This window comes from Nannospalax galili, unplaced genomic scaffold, assembly GCF_000622305.1.
Source record: "Nannospalax galili isolate Female #2095 unplaced genomic scaffold, S.galili_v1.0 scaffold788, whole genome shotgun sequence".
Lineage (NCBI taxonomy): Eukaryota > Metazoa > Chordata > Mammalia > Rodentia > Spalacidae > Nannospalax > Nannospalax galili.
In genome coordinates, this window is record NW_008359996.1 from 2,056,150 (window position 1) to 2,073,326 (window position 17,177).

At 50.8% G+C, this 17,177-nt stretch overlaps 1 protein-coding gene and 1 pseudogene across 2 annotated transcripts; one reads left to right on the forward strand and one right to left on the reverse strand.

The window, feature by feature from the left end:
* Positions 1–4,886: 4,886 nt before the first annotated feature.
* Positions 4,887–10,225, forward strand: Coro1a (coronin 1A). Of its 2 annotated transcripts, none has more exons than XM_008823922.1 (11): positions 4,887–5,073; positions 6,575–6,773; positions 7,763–7,885; positions 7,976–8,105; positions 8,188–8,372; positions 8,520–8,639; positions 8,864–8,968; positions 9,075–9,220; positions 9,308–9,365; positions 9,483–9,698; positions 10,015–10,225. In XM_008823922.1, the coding sequence occupies exons 2-11, from the start codon at positions 6,576–6,578 to the stop codon at positions 10,117–10,119; spliced, it is 1,386 nt and encodes a 461-aa protein (XP_008822144.1). In that variant the 5' UTR covers positions 4,887–5,073; position 6,575; the 3' UTR covers positions 10,120–10,225. The 2 variants fall into 2 exon arrangements, with proteins under 2 accessions (XP_008822144.1, XP_008822145.1); XM_008823923.3 differs by lacking the exon at positions 4,887–5,073 and adding an exon at positions 5,173–5,315.
* A 3,209-nt stretch (positions 10,226–13,434) lies between these two features.
* LOC103726392 lies at positions 13,435–16,975 on the reverse strand (annotated as a pseudogene).
* Between the last annotated feature and the right edge of the window lie 202 nt (positions 16,976–17,177).

Consider the following 17,177-nt stretch of genomic DNA (forward strand, 5'->3'; position numbering starts at 1 on the left):
GTCCTGGAACTCACAGAGATCCGCCTGCCTTTGCCTCCCGAGTGCTGGGATTAAAGGCGTACACCACCGCGCCCGGCCTTATTTTATTTATTTTTATTTTATATGTATGAGTGTATTGTCTGCATGTAAGTAAGTGCACCCACATCATGCAATGTCCCAAGAGTTAGAAAAAGGTATTGGATACCCTGGAACTTGAGTTAAGGATGGTGGTTAGTTACCTTGTGGGTGCTGGGACTCAAACCCGAGGCCTCTGCAAGAGCAGTCAGTGTTCTTAACTGCTGAGCCAGCTCTACAGCCCCCTATCATTTGTGTATGTGTGTGTGGGGGGGCACTGGAGATGTAACCCAAGGCCTTGTGCACTGAGCAAGTGTTCTACCACTGAGTTATCCCTTAAGCAGGTTTTTTTTTTTTTTTTTTTTTTTTTTTTTTTTGGTGATAGACAAGGACTGAAGAAAGAAGATACAGACTGTGATTTTCACTTTAATTGTTTTAAGATCAGCTGAGAAAAAGAAAAAGAAATTAGAATAGTACTCCTTAAGCGGGTTTTTTTTTTTTTTTTTTTTACATTTGGGGAGGGTTGTGTATGTCATGATATTCATACAAAGATCAGAGGACAGTTTGTGAGAGTTGGCTCTCTCCTCCATCATGGGCTCAAACTCAGGTGGTCAGGCTAGGCAACAAGTGCCTTTACCTGTTGAATCATCTCACTGGCCTGTGTTTGTGTTTTTATTTTGTCACATGAACATAGTATGTCAGAAACATAGACAAACAAGTTTGTGTCTTTCCATAATGTCAGAATGGATTGAATAATGATAAATTCACAAAGTACAGTTGTTTCAGTGGCAACAATTTGTCAGAAATTCCCACTTTCCTTGATAACCTTGGCTAAGGCAAACACGGGCTCTTTTACTCCATTTAGTTACTAACGCTAGCTCTCAGATCACACAGCTAATGTATCTAAATATGTATATATGTATGTGGGTTACAGAGTGACTACAAAGGATTACAGAGGCAAGGACATTCAGCCAAGAAGCCAAGGCCAGAAGCCAAGGCTGGGAAACAGGGATGCAGAGTCCCTGTATTGGTAAGACAGTGAACCTGAACCAGGACGATGCTACTGATGTGGATCAGACCAATGACATCACACATTTGAGAGGGAGCTGCAGTGCTGGGCCCAGCTGTAGAGGCAAAAGGGCAAGACTGAGTCCAGATGGAGGAACAGCAGATTGACGGCCGCCAGATCCAGATAGGCAGACAAGAGGACAGGCAGACGTGAGTAAGTCAGGCCATCAGTGGGCATTGGGCTGAGCTGAAGCTCCTGAGACAGCCAGGAGTTCTCTGCCTATTAATCCTTGATGCAAACACTGTGTGGTCAGATGACATGTCTGTCAGGGCCATCACCACTGTAGGGACCTCTTTATGGGGTCCAGGTGAGGGAGTTACACCTTTCCTTTGGTCTGGTGTGTCTGATAAGTTCTTGGGTCTGTTTTCCCTGAAATTATTTTAATATGCTCATGTGCCCCTACAGTTTCAATTCACCCAATAAATGAAGGGCAATAACTTTTTTACTTCTGGGAATAAGTCATTTATCAGTCTGGGCTTCGTAGGTGATGCCTGACCAATGGTGCTGTTCACATGTTCACCTGGGTACAGAGTCTTCCCTCATCCTTAAAAGCTGCTTGTAAAATAGAGTCTGTCAAGGCAAAGCACAGTCTGGAAAACCTGTTTTATTCGAAGTGGAGTAACTTCCAAAGGGCACATCCTGATCTCAACACTGCCCCAATGGAGATAAACCCAAAGGACACTGAAACAAACCCTTTAGGCCTAACCCACATCAGCTGCTCTTGTTCAGTCTCAATTGTCTTCTCCCACTCCAGAGCCCCAAATAGTCAATCCTTGGGAGGCAGATTTGAGATTTGCTCTCCCAACTCCACACATGGCTGCCTTGTGATTAAACTCTCTTGTGCAAAACTGTTGTTTCAGTGATTGGCATCCTGTGCAGTGAGCCCAGTTTAGTAACAGTGCCAGGCTACCAGAGGGACCACTTGTTCATGAGACTCTTGTCAGTGTATGGTTAATCTTCCTTGTCACCATGACTAAATTTGGAATTGCCTAGGAGACACATCTTGGGTGTATCTGTGAGGAGGGAAGACTCACCTGAATGTGGACGGCACTTTTCCATGGGCTGGGGTCCCAGACTGAACGAAAAGGGAAAAAACAAGCTGAGAACAGCATTCATCTCTCTCCTTCCTGAGGATACACTGTGACGGGCTGCTTAACATGCCTGCTGTCATGCATCAGCCTCCCCTCACGACAGACTGCAAGCCAGCATAAACTCTTCCTCCATTAAGCTGTTTTCTGTCAAGTGTCTGGTCCAGTGAAAAAAAAAATGAACTTACATTACTTCACTTGGAAATGGAGAGTTTCTCCTTGCTGACAGGGGCAAACTACTTGGTTTTTATGTTTGTTTATCTGTCTGGTTTTGGGTTTTTTTTTGGGTTGGTCGATTTTTTTTTTTTTTGAGGCAAGGTCTCACTTTGTAGTCCAGACTGGCCTCAAAATCTTCATCCTTCTGCTTCAGCAAGTATGCACCACTATGCCTGTTTCCCCTCACTTTCTTTCAGTGTCACTGATTTGTTGAAGTCAGGTCCTAAGTCCTATGAAGTTTCCCATACTGAAGATTCATGTAACTGCCTCCTCATGGTATTATTTAATATGTTCTATTCCTCTTATTTCCTATAAACTAATAATTATATTTAGAGGATGACTAGATTCAAGGTTACTATAACTATTACCTTGACAACAATACTACCAAGGTGGTGCTGTATATTTATCATGCCATAGCAGGAGGTGCAGTGACTGTTTCTGATCTTAAGGTAATATTAAGATTGACTGACATAAGCCAGGTGTGGTAGCCCACACCTGTACTCCCAGTAGTGGCTGAGGTGGAGAATTATGAATGTGAGGCCAGCTAGCAAGATGACAGAGAGCAGGAGGAGGTGGCGCTTGCCTTTAATCTCAGCACTCGGGAGGCAGAGACAGGCAGATCATTGTGAGATTGAGGCCCACATGGTATACATATCGAGTTCCAGGCCAACTGGGGCCTCAGGGAGACCCTGTCTCAAAAAGACTAATAATAAGAATGGAAGAGGGGGAGGAAAGGAATGGGGGCCACAAAGGAGGGGAAGAAGGAAGGAGGAAGGAAGGGAGGGAGAGAGAATCTGTTGCTTTGGAACAGTTGATAGTATAGCTGGATCCAGGGAGGGTCTCAGGCTCTCTACTGTCTCTGGGTTGGTTCTGTTTTCAGGTGGATTTGCTTCAGATGGAAGTAGGACTGCTGCCAGAAATCATAAACAATAGCTATTCCCCCCACCCCCCAGGAAAGGTTGAGACAGGATCTCAAGGCCCAGGGTGGCCTTGAATTCTCTAGGTAGCTGAGGATGATCTTGAACTTCTGAGCCTCCTGCCTCTGCCTCCAAGGTGCTGAGATCCTGGGCATGCACCCCCACAACTGGTTTTATGTGGTGCTGGGGATCAATCCCAGGGCTTTCTGCCTGCTAGGCAAGCACTTTGCCAGCTGAGCTGCATCCTCTGCCCCTTAAAGCTGTTACTCTCATCACTTCAGCTGGAGGCTGTACATCTCTGCCCTGTCACAGATCTTCATGCTCAATCCAGCCTGTCTTGAATAACTGCAGAACATTTCACTAAACATTGCTTCATTTGAGCCTCATTAGCTGTGAGGTGGGCACCCTTATTTGTCTCCTACTTACAGAAACTGAGGCTTAGAGATGTTAGGCCTTTTGTTCAAGATCACAAGCTGATCCATGTAGACAGGATTTGAGCCAGACCCTCACTGTTCCTTCGAACAACTTCTGAAAAGGTCTTGCTATGTAGCCCAGGCTGGCCTTGAATTCAGTCCTCTTGCCTCAGCCTCTTGATTACAGGTGCATATCAGCATACCCAGCTTCCTTGAGCTTTGCTGGGGTGGTCCTCCTCCAGACCCATGCCCCGTGCTTTTTCTCAGATCTCAGGACCAGCCCAAATCTTTGCTAAGTGATGGGATTGTAGGTGTGGGCCACCACATCAGGCTGTTAGTGCCTGTGGCTCTGTAGATAGGTTTCAGACTGTCCCTTGAAGTACATTAGGTACTCATTCCCCTATGAGGCAGATAAGGCTGTTTTAGAGAAGACTATTGTAGAGGGGAAACTGAGGCTGAGGTTAAAGGGATCTTCCCAAGGTCACTCGGGAGCGACAGCCAAGAGACACACAACATTGATTCTGGTGAAGGCCTTTCTCACCCTTTTGCTTCTGTGCCACCCACCACCCCCTACCCGAAGGATGGGAATGAACGCTGGTCCTCATGAGTGTGACATCAGGTTTCTGCCCGCGCTCCGCGGCCTTGAAACTGTGGCAGGTTCTGGTCTCCTCCTCCCGGACTGACAGCTGTACAGAGCTGAGGGCCTGATGCACCGGCCTTCTCAACCCCATGCAAAAACAGGTGCCTTGTAATGCCGAGCTATTTCACTTCTTCCTGTTTCAACCCTGTGAAGCGGAGGGCAAGGGTGTCCCGGATGAACCTGAACCCCTAGATAGAAGTGACTCCCAAGGCCACCCAGGAGTGCACTTAGGGGCAGCGACAAGAGCGGTCCCTCCCGGCAGCCGAGGCGCTCAAGCCTTCGGGGCTCCTCCTGCGCCAGAGAAAGGATCTCGAGGAGGCTGCGGGCAGCGGCAGCGATGAGGGAACGGGTATTTTTGTATTTTGACATTAAACGAGGAGCAGATTCGCGTCAGCTTCTGCTCGGGATGGGCTGGCAGCGCGGGGTTGGGCTGCGGGCAGAGCGGGGCGGGCGAACTCCGGTCCAGCACCGCGCCGCTGGGAGGAGCGCAGGGCCGGCCCTGCACGAGCTCCGCCCCCAAGGGGCGCTGCCACCCGAGGAGGCCGGCGCAGCGGCGCTTCCCATTCATTGTCTTGACAGAGCATCCTCCGCGGGCCAGTCTGCGGCTCCGCCAGCTCCTTCCTCCTCCTTTCCGTCCTCCTCCACTTGGGGGGTCACACTCAGCTCCCCGCAGCAGGTACGGCTGGGCCCCGGGCGGGCTGGCGTCCAGAGCCGGGCTGGCCTCCAGGGCTGGGTATCGCTGCCAGGGGCCACCTGTGGGGCCGGCGCGAGCGTGGGAGCACCGGGCTGCGGGGGCGGGCGAGTTGTCAGGGCCACCGGGCTGTGCTGGGGACCGAGAGCCGGACAGTGAACCTGGTCCAGAGAGCCCACTGCCCGAGGGCTGCGAGGGGCAAGCGGAGGATCCCAGAGTGTTCCAAGGTGAGGGCGAAGGACCATAGCGGCCAAGATGGAGGTGGGCGCGCTGGGCTCACGACCTGTCTCCTCAGTAAAGGAGTTTCTGGGCAGTGGGGGCCAGGGTGGGGTGAGTGGAGCAGCTGCCCTGAGCTTGGAGACAAGAAGGGGTTGAGTGCAAAAACAAGAAAAGACCAAGTTCCCCTTTCCGTGGTTTCCGGGCCTGGTACCTGGGTGGGGGAGGAGACCGGGTGGGGCACATCTTCCAGTCCCCACCCCCGGACTGGGGCTCCCTCTACCAAATCCAGGCCGCTTGCGGGGGGCTGAGGGCCCCCCCACCTTGGCTTGAAGACCTTCAGTCATGAACTTCACCTGCTCTCTGGGTAGACCTGGGAGCCCTCTTGGGGATGCCAGGGTGGATGAGGAGGGCTAGGATTCCAGGAAGGGGCTCGGCATCAAGGCAGAGCAGATGGGTGAGGCTGGGGAGCTGGGCAGAGGTTTTGGTCAGGAGCCCTCCACGGGGCAGCTGAGGCCCCTTCACTGAGCAGGAAGGGGCTGTGGAACCCTGGGAAACAGGCGGCCCTTGGGTTTCACTGGCTGGCTCTTCGGCGATAGGTAACCATCTTAGCTGGACCTCAGGAAAGTGTTGGCCTCTTCCTTCGTGTATAGTTTGATGGTGGAAGAGATGGCACTGAAGGCCACCTGCTTTTTCTGAGCTGGGGCGAGGCAGAGGTATGGGAGGAGATGCTGGGACACAAGCCATTGCTGCTTCTTGGAGCCAGAAACCTAGGGAAGCCATCCTGCCTCCTCATTCCCTCCTAGGCAGGCCCACACACTTCCCTCTGTGTGCCATCTCTGGGCCAGAAGGCTACAGAGGGCTAACCTGGCCCTGCCTTTAGGAAACTCTGGATTTGAGGGATCTGGGAGAGCCAGATAGGAGATAACCTGTCCCCAGGTTATCAGAGATGACCCCCGGAAAGGAGGTGCTCTGCTTCAATCACTTAATACCAGGCATCACACCAAGTTCTGTTGTAGGGGCTGATGGCTCAGGAACGAGGGGGGCGGCTTACAGTGCCTGGGGATAGAACAATTGGGCCTAGGGGTTTGACAGGAAGAGGAACTGAGGAGGGTGATAGCAGGCTGTCAGTCATGGCGAGTGAGGTGCGGGTGCCCCAAACATGATGCTGGGACCCTAAAAGCCAAACTAAGGGGTGCCCTGAGGCTGGCATCATCATAAGACCAGAACTGACGCAAACGGTGAAAAGTTTACAAACTGTGTCCTTTAGGATGAGCCGGCAGGTGGTTCGCTCCAGCAAGTTCCGACATGTGTTTGGACAGCCAGCCAAGGCTGACCAGTGCTACGAGGATGTGCGCGTCTCACAGACCACCTGGGACAGCGGGTTCTGTGCTGTTAACCCCAAGTTCATGGCTCTGATCTGTGAGGCCAGCGGAGGAGGGGCCTTTCTGGTGCTGCCCCTAAGCAAGGTGAGCTCCTGGATCAGCAGCTATCCTGAGGAGGCCTCTGCTATCTAGTAACACTGTGGGGTCCTGATAGGTGATTGTCACCAAGCTTTCCTGGGACCCAGTGTTGTCACCTGCCAAACTGAACAGGGCCAATTGCACCTTAAGTTCTCTGGGAACAGAACACAGAAGCCAGACTTGCATACCAGGACCAGGTCTCCCAAATTTCAGTCTGCAGTTTTCTGCTTGGAAGAACAGATGGCAGCTCCAGGGGTGTTCTCAGGGATGGGCTCTCCAGGTCTGGCCTGTGTGAGGAACTGGGCTAAGCCTTTGGGGGACTCAGCAAATGTAACCCCTGGCTCACAGGTGGGGATGAGGCAAGGGTCTTTTCTGGCCCTCTGAGCCTGCTGCCCTTCACTCCAAGTACACGCCTGAACTCTTTAGGGGGTGAGACAGGAAGGGGAGATGGGACCCAAGTTGTTACCTTAAAAGGGCCGATGGAAGCAAAGAGAAGAGGAAGTGGTTGTTGGAGTGAGAGCTGGGTTTGCACCCTGTACAGCTACACAGGAAGCCCTGATGCAGCAGCTGGCCCCGGAAGAAGCCATTTCCAAACCTCTGCTGCTGCCTGGGGGGGCATTAGGACAGACTTCCAGGCCCCTCTGTATCCTGTAGCCTCCCTGTCACACACACTTCTCATGGGAACTTCATCTCTATGCGATTGCTGGGTCCAGGGCCTGTGGTGCCTGTGCCTGCTTCACACAGGGAAGCTGGATAGGAGTGGGATGCTGATCCTCAGAACACAGATGACACTGATAGAGAGGGGCAGGATCTTGGCCCGATCTCATGCAGCCAAGTGCCTGCCTTCCTGAGACTGAGGCAAAGTCAAGTCTTGACCCCTGGGCTCCCTGGGACCCCACAGCTTTCCTCTGTGTCCCTTTGCAGGGGTGTGGGGAGGTTGGACTGGGTTTGGAGGTCAAAAGTGCCTCCATCAGAAGCCCTGGTGTGTCCTCCAGACTGGACGAGTGGACAAGAACGTGCCCCTGGTCTGTGGCCACACTGCCCCTGTGCTAGACATCGCCTGGTGCCCACACAATGACAATGTCATTGCCAGTGGCTCTGAGGATTGCACAGTCATGGTGAGTTCTGGTGGGACTCTGGTATAGGAGGGGTCTCCAGGAAGGAGCTGATATCTGAAGCCCCAGAAACTCACTTGAGCCTTTCTGCAGGTGTGGGAGATCCCCGATGGGGGCCTGACGCTGCCCCTGCGGGAGGCCATCGTCACCCTGGAGGGCCACACCAAGCGGGTGGGCATCGTGGCCTGGCACCCCACAGCCCAGAATGTGCTGCTCAGTGCAGGTGCCATAGGGGGAAAGGAGGGGGCTGGCTGAGGGCTGACTGGAGGACAGTGGCTCGTGGTTAACACTAGGTGATTCTGCAGGTTGTGACAATGTAATCCTGGTGTGGGATGTGGGCACTGGAGCGGCTGTGCTGACACTAGGCCCCGATGTGCATCCCGACACAATTTACAGCGTGGACTGGAGCAGGGACGGAGCTCTTATCTGTACCTCCTGCCGGGACAAGCGCGTTCGCATCATTGAGCCTCGCAAAGGCACTATTGTGGCTGTAAGTTGCCATGAACCTTAAACCTTGGACAGTTATCCCATCCATCCGCCACCCAGCAGACCTTTGGGTGCTGCCCCCTTGCCCCCACCTGAGCTCTAGTACCTTGGGGAGAGTGTGATAAACTGACCTACTACCACCTCCTTTCAGGAGAAGGACCGTCCCCACGAGGGCACCCGGCCAGTGCACGCTGTATTTGTATCAGAAGGAAAGATCCTCACCACAGGTTTCAGCCGCATGAGTGAGCGGCAGGTGGCGCTGTGGGACACAGTGAGTGCAGAGATGGAAAATGGGACCTGGGCTGGGAATCAAGACTGGAGGCTTCATCTCTGCCTTTCCACATGCCTTGCTGGATGACCATAGCCTCAGTTTACCTGTGAGATGGGGAATTTGCACTGCTTGGTCTGAAAGGACCTTTGCCAGCTCACTGCCCAGTGAGAATCAGCAGGGGCCTGACATGGCCCAGCCAGTTGCTAACTCCCACCCCTCTACAGAAGCACCTGGAGGAGCCACTGTCCCTGCAGGAGCTGGACACCAGCAGTGGAGTCCTGCTGCCTTTCTTTGACCCTGACACCAACATTGTCTACCTCTGTGGCAAGGTGACAGTCAGGCGGGGCCAGAGTCAGGGAGGTGGGTAGGTGGCTTGGGGAGTACTGGAGTTGGTGATCTGTGCTGGTGCTGACCCTCCCTTGCCCACACCTGCAGGGTGACAGTTCCATCCGGTACTTTGAGATCACTTCTGAAGCCCCGTTCCTGCACTATCTCTCCATGTTCAGTTCTAAGGAGTCTCAGCGTGGCATGGGCTACATGCCCAAACGTGGCCTAGAAGTGAACAAGTGTGAGATTGCCAGGTGACTGACCCTCAACCCTGACCCTGACCACACTTCAGACTCTACCAAGCCAAAGCTGTGGTGCCATTTATCTTCCTCTTTCCACAGATTCTATAAACTGCATGAGCGGAAGTGTGAACCAATTGCTATGACAGTGCCTAGAAAGGTGATGCTCCTATGCTCCTCCCTGGGTACCAGCATAGGCACTAACTATGGGGCTCATAGGGTGGGGCAGGAACATAAACACTCTCCTAACCAGTCTTGGCTTTGACCTTGCCCACAGTCGGACCTGTTCCAAGAGGACCTGTACCCACCCACTGCAGGACCAGACCCTGCCCTCACAGCTGAGGAATGGCTTGGGGGTCGGGATGCTGGGCCCCTTCTCATCTCCCTCAAGGATGGCTACGTGCCCCCAAAGAGCCGAGAGCTGCGGGTCAACCGGGGCCTGGACAGTGCGCGCAGGAGGACCCCACCAGAGGCCAGTGGTACTCCCAGCTCGGTGAGACGGGTAGGGAGGTGGGGAAGCAGGACAGGAAGATGGACAGGGGTAGGGCAAAGGCTGTACAGATACTCTCAGTGCCCCTGAGAAAGAGTCAGGTGTTTAGAGATGCCCACACAGTATCAGGAGATCTTTAGGGGCTAGGAGTTGGTCATTCTGAGGCCTTAGAAACCAGGTCAAGCTTCTAGGTCTGCAGCAATCCAGGCAACAGCTGCTGAAACTGAAAGGCCCAAGCCTTGGGACTCTTGGGAAGGTTAGCAGATGTCAGGGGAAGGGAAGCCATGAGAAGCTGGGCCTAATGTGGTGGGTCTCCCAGGATACTGTGTCACGGCTAGAGGAGGAGATGAGGAGCCTGCAGGCCACCGTGCAGGAGCTACAAAAGCGTCTGGACAGACTGGAGGAGACTACTCAGGCCAAGTAGAGGACCCCAGGGCCTTCAGCTGGGGCCACTCACTCCACTCCCAGCCCACTCCTCAGGCTACATGGTAAATGAGATGAAAATAATAAAATGGCTCTATTTTCTTGTACCTCTCAGGCTCTGGTGAAATGATCTATCCCAGAACTTCTCCCTTCCTCGTTCTGATGGTGCTATCCCCATTAGATGGGGTCACTTGCAAATGCACCCCATCTCAGGAATGGGGCCTTGACTGGCAGGATATACATGATGTGGGTTGAGAGCCTACTGTCCATTCCTAGCTCCATCTCAGAGCTGGAAAGTCTGAGCTATTCATATCCCTATCTTAGGGCCTTCAGAATTCCCAGTCATGCCAAATCTTCTGTGTTTTCTTTGGTAGTAGTAGGGATCAAAGCCAGGGCCTAGTACGTGCTAGGCAAGTCCTCTTATCTCTGACCCCAAATCAGTTATGTCCTAGTCAACGCAAAGACAAATTGCATTCAACTGTACAGACACTGCTGTCTGTGGGGGAATGAACCAACAAGCACTTGCACAGTGCCATCTTTCAAACTACAAGATGAGATAGCCGGGCGTGGTGGCGCACGCCTTTAATCCCAGCACTTGGGAGGCAGAGGCAGGAGGATCTCTGTGAGTTCAAGGCCAGCCTGGACTACATAGTGAGTTCCAGGACAGCTGGGTACAGGGAGACCCTGTCTCAAAAAGACCAAAAAAAAAAAAAAGATGAGGAAAAAAAAAAGAGGAGTTTCTGGCTAGATATGGTGCTCACACCTGTAATCCTAGCACTTGGGAGACTGAGGACTGTCATGAGTTTCAGGCCAGCCTTGGCTATAGAATGAGACCCTACCTCAAAACAAAACAAAACATCCCCAAAAATGGAAGTGGTTGGGAATATAGCTCAATTGGTAGAGTGCTTGTCTAGCATACACAAGGCCCTGGGTTTGGACCCCAGCACTACATAAAGTTCAGTAAGTGGGAGTGAAGGTAGGAGGATCAGATGTTCAAGATCAGCCTGGGATAGAGATCTTGTCTCAAAAACAAAACAAAGAGAATGGAGAGATGGCTCAGCCCTTAAGACTACTGGCTGCTTTTGCAGAGGACCTGGGTTTAGTGTCCAGCACCCACATGGTGGCTAACAACTGTCTGTAACCCCAGTTCCAAGGGATCAAACACCCCCTCTTCTGACCTCTGTGGGCACTGCACAACACAGGTGCACTTACATACATGCAGGTAAACACTCATACACATAAAAGTTAAAAAATATGTATTCTTGGGGCTAGAGAGATGGCTCAGCGGTTAAGAACACTGGCTGTTCTTGCAGAAGACCTGGGTTCGAATCTCAGCATCCACATGGCAGCTAACAACTGTCCGTAACTCTAGTCCCAGGGGATCCGACAGCCTCTTCTGACCCCTGCAGGCATTGCACGACATGGGTGCACTTACCTACATGCAGGAAATACATACATACACATAAAAATGACAAAATTAAAAAAAATATGTAAGAGAGTCGAGCTGGAGAGATAGCTCTAGTTAAGAGCACTGATTGCTCTTGCAGAGGACCTGGGTTTGGTTCCCAGCATCTACCTGGTGGTTAACAACCTTTGGCAACTTCAGTTCAGGAGATCCAACACTCTTTTCTAGCCTCCACAGGCATTGCATGACAGGTGCACTTACACACAGGCAAAACATGCAGGCAATACACATAAAATAAAAATACTTCAAAAATTTAAATAAAATAGAAACAGAACAAGAGGCCCAAGAGATGACTCTGGTTTAGAGTACTCCACATTATGAAGACCAGAGTTCAGATGCCAGCACCATGTGACAAACTGGGTGTTGCTGCAAATGCCTGTAACTCCAGCTTTGAAATGGATAGAGACAGAGGGCTCACTGGGGAATGCTGGCTTTCAGTCTAGTCAAGATGCAAGATGCAGCTTCAGGGAGGGAGGAATCAGTGGCAAGTTCTGTTGCCCTCTTCTGGCCTCCACATGTGTATGGGCAAACACACACATGTACATACACTCATACATGCACATAAATAAAAATAAATCTCGGACTGGAGAGATGGCTTGGGTGAAGAGTACTTACTACTCTTCCAGAGGACCCGAGTTTGGATCCTAGAACCCACACTGGGTGGCTCACAACCGCCTATAGCTCTGGCTCTAGCGGATCTGACACCCTCTGAGGGCACCCACACAATAATAAAAATAAGTCTTCAGAAAACCAAAGACATTCTATAAAGAAAAAACTTAGAGAAATAAGGGATCAGCTTGACTGGTGACTGAGGCAGAGAGCAGGCTAACAGTTTGCTGAAGGGCAGTTTTAGAGTCATGATTTAAGCACTCCCTTCTCATTCAGAGCATTTTCCTGCTGTCTCTGGGCTCTTTCTGTGGGTCTCACCAGGACCTGGCCTCTGTGAGTGGGGGTCAGGCAGGAACAGGTCCTTTCTATGGGAGTTTTTTTGTTGTGTTTTGTGACTGACTCACATAGTCCAGGATGGCCTTGAACTCTTAATCGTTTTGCCTCCACCTCTCAAGTGCTATTGCAGGTGTGCACCACCATGCCTGGTTTATGTGGTACTGAGGATCAAACCCAGAGCTTTATGCATGCAAGGCATCACTCTGTCAACTAGCTGTATCTTCAGCCCAGGAGTAGCCTTACTGGTGGAGACTCCAGAGCTGGGCTGATACAGAGCTGTTTAGGAGGGTATCCTGGCCAGAACCTGGCTGAGTTCATACCATGCAGGGCCTACCCAGGAACCTATTCCCAGTTTGTTCCTCTTCAGCACTTACCTGGGTACAGAAAACCTGCCTGCAGACTTAGGTCTTACCCTCTGTACAGGCCATGTGATCCTGGGCAAGTCTCTTCTCTGCTACCAAATGGAGGAGGGCCACAAAACTTGGGGAACGCAAGGCTTGATCCTTCTTGGGGATGTAAGCCAGGCTCCTCTCTGCATTTTTTTTTTTTAATTACTGCAAACCAGATACGCACATGTTATTCTTTTACGTTAAAGACATAACAGTGAGGCCAGGTGTGGTGGCCAATGCCTTTAATCCCAGCACTCGGGAGGCAGAGGCAGGTGGATCTCTGTGAGCTCAAGGCCAGCCTGGTCTACATGGTGAGTTCCAGGCCAGCTGGGGGGCTACTATTTGGTCTATTGTAATAAGACCAAAAAAAAAAAAAAAAAAAGACATAACAGTGAAAAAGGATTGTAGTGTATTTATTATCACTGCAGACCTATATTAGTTAGAAACTGGAAAGTAAATGTCGCAGTCCTACAGGACAAATCTTATGATTAGACTGCCAGTATATTGTTTTCTCTTTTTAAATAAATTTTTATTAAAATGGCATTTGCCTGTCCTCTCTGGACATGTCACTTCTGTAAACACATGTGGCTGTCCTCTGCCACTACTCCTTCATTCAGGACTCAAGGGTAGGCAGTGGCAGTGAGAGGGACACCTGTGGACACCTATGATGGACACCTGGCCTAAGGCTGCAGCGTGTGTGGCACCCCTTGGAACTCAACTTTAGTGACAACATCAGAAGGGTCAGGTTTAAAACCCTAATGGTGTTTTGTGTTGCTTTCTTGCTTAGAATAGTCACAGCTAGTTTGAGCCCATCAATTGAATAGAGAATCATGTGTTTAAAACAAGTAAATTGAATGACCAAATAAATTAAAAAAATTTTAAAGCCCTGAGTTCACAGACTGGTTTTAGGAATTTTTTATTTTAATGGAAACATGAGACTCTATTTCAATAAGCAGCTTATAGATTTTGGCAAACCGTATTTCCTATGACAATGGGATCTCATATGGGTCTGCAGTTCAAAATCTAAGGCTGAAATCTGGGACAGAAGGCATTCCAGAAAATGGAGAATCTAATAAACCAAAGACATCTCATGTTTGATGCTGGCTGTCATGGAAGGGCTGTTGGTCTGAGTGTAGCTGGTCTCATGTAAATCCAAACTGGTACACAATTGCTGACACTAGAACATGTCAAGCAAAGTACATGGTGTGTAGCGTGTCCTGATAGACTTGGACCACCTTGGCCAGCGCTTGGTGGTTTCTCCTGTTGTTTGCCCAGAGGTATGGCTTCTTTCAGCACTGTCATGTTCTTTACCCACCTGGTGGTACCTGGCCCAGAAAGCCACCAGATGTGCATAGTATGCCGGTGCTGGGCTACACAGTGCAGCGCACACAGGGGTGACACAGCTGGTAGGTTAGAATCTGCAGCACGTCAGAAGAAAAACGACTGTCATCCCAAAGGATGTGATAGTGAGAAGGTCGGCTTGTCCCCTGGATGCCGGCATGACTGCATAGGTAGAAGTCAAAATTGATAGAGTAGGTGATTTTCTTGTCCACGGTTGTGTCCGCTGGAATGTCCCACACTTCCCAAACCGTTTGTTCTTGTTGGTGCAGAAGAGCCGCATGTGGTGCTGCTTCTGAAACCACCATGAAGGTGATTCCAGGCTGGTAGCCCTTCTCCAGCTTGATGCAGGCCTCACAGATGGCCAGCAGCTCATGGTGGAGCACCTGCTGGAACTAGCCCCCGGAGATGCCGTCACAGGAGATGATGAACTTGAAGCACGTGGACTTGTAGAACTGGATGAGCAGATCATGCACCATGGTGGCCAGGTCTCAGATGATCCCACTGGTGCTGCTACACACCCACAGTAGCACAGTAGCAGTTGGGGTGTGCGTCCATACTGCCCATGACAGCAGCAATCAATAGCTTCTTCCCATCCCTAGCAGGTGGGTGACGTTAGCTCCCAGGAAGACGACAGGGTGCTGGAACACCAGGGTCCTGCCCTGTGGCAGCAGAATGTCTGACACTGACCTTCAAGCAGATTGGACAGGGTCTTCAGAGTGGCTCTCTGCACGTTCATCTGGACACACTGCGTGGCCATCTCCAGCACCATGTCTCCACATATTTGACTGCAGCATACATGGGGGTTTTGCCAGGCACAATAGCCACCACCAGCTGCTGGTCAGCATGTGTTCTTCAGGTGCCGGACCATGGGCTCTACACTGTGTATTTACAGAAGCAGGGTTGCCCCTGGATTGGCATTCTGGCACCTGGAGATCTTCCTCAGTTGCTCTGTAAAGGACTTTGGATGAACTTGTGTACACTGGCAATGGGGCACGGCCATGGCCCACACCTTAACCTCGACGCCCTTTGTGGAACTGCTTGTTCCTCATGCTCCACAGGCCCTGGACAGGGGTGGCGACTGCTTTGTTCCTACCCCCGTAGAGGATGGGCACCCACTGCAGGACACACCCAGTCACGTCTGTCATTTCATATTTGACCATGATTTCAAATTCAGGAGCCTAGGGAATCTATATTGAAACTTGCACTTCCCATCGATTTGCTGATCTCCTCTTGCCCTTCAGGCGCTGACCTGGCAGTTGCACTGATCATGGCTGAGGTCTGATTGTTAATTTTTTTGTACATCTCTGTCTAGTCACTATGTTATAGACCTCCAAGGGAAGGTAGGTGTGTTTTTGCCCCTGTCCAACTTATAAAGACGGGAGGTGGGGGTTGTACAGACCAGTTTGTGCCTGTCCTTAACTTACTGGGTCAATGTGCACGCACAGTACTCACCATCTGCCTGCTCTCCTGCTACAGCAGCAAGTCCAGTGACTGGTGGGCTGCAGGTCACATTACAGACACAGCACTTCCTCTTCATCTGCCCACCTTGCACTATCTAGACCTTTAATTTCTTTGGTAAACTTTACCCTTTGGGAATCTGCCACATGTTTTTGTTCTTCAAAACTTTTTTTTTAAAGTCTTTTTGAGACAGGGTCTCCCTGTAGCCCCAGCTTACCTGGAACTCACTATGTAGACCACACTGGTCTAGGAACTCAGAGATCTGCCTGCCTCTGCCTCCCAAGTACTGGGATTAAAGGCATGTACTAACACGCCTGGCCCAAAACTTTTTTTTTTTTAATTTATTATTTTATTTTGGTCTTTTTGAGAGAGGGTCTCCCTGTATTCCCAGCTGGCCTGGAACTCACAAATTGGACCAGGCTGGCCTTGAACTCACAGAGATCCGCCTGCCTCTGCCTCCCCAGTACTGGGATCAAAGGTGTGTGCCATCACACCTGGCTGTTCTTCAAAACTTTTAAAAATCCATAATTCATAAACTCCATCACTGGCTGAGCCTTATAAAATCACTGTCACTGACACATCAACATTCAGCATCATTTTCCAAAGAGAAATTGGAGGGATTGGTGGAAGTCAAACACACTTCTAGGCCTCTACCCAGGGTTGGAGCAGCCCTCGGATGTGGTGAAGAAAGAGCAGCCCACGGGTGTATACCTCATGAATGGTAAGTGCCACATGACAACATCCAGGGCCTAGATCATCTTGAAGGGGACATTGGGCAGCCACCCCAAAAGTACGTCATGTAATGCCTGCAAGCTCATGCATGACACCCACTTGGACACCTTGAAGATATGGACCTTGCCTTCTCCCAGAAGTGTGACCTCCAGCTCTACCTTGTCCCTGCCAATTGGAAGGGGCATGGCAGTGTACAGATTCTTCCTTCCATCAAACACTAGCTTCTGGTCCCTGAACATCTGCATCTTAAAGTGCTGGACCATGTGCTCCACTAACTCCCTGTTCACTCTCCTAGGGCTTCTCTCTGGTTTGATGTCTAGTTTGTAGTGACAGATGTTAATTTTGGGGATGCCCATATCAAAGAAATTGGCTTGTAGCTTGATTGTTCCCCTGGAGATTCCAAAGTCTGTCCATGGTGGAGGCTTGAAGGCATATCCTGGAATAGATGCCAGTGACGGAGGAGGGGCAAGAACAGGCAGCCTGACGAGTACCTGGCGGCACCGCCAACACCAAGAGTCACTGGCCACTGCTCAATCCCTCTTGCCAAACAAGTTTATATGGCGGTGGTCAGGGCTGGCAGCCTCGGAGGGGGAGGTTCTCTCTACATCTTTTAAAAAACATTTTTATTTATGTGTATGTTTTGCTTGCATTCAAGTGTACCCATGTCATGCAGTGCCCATGAAGGACAGAAGAGGGTGTTGGATCCCCTAGAACTGGCGTTAAGACACT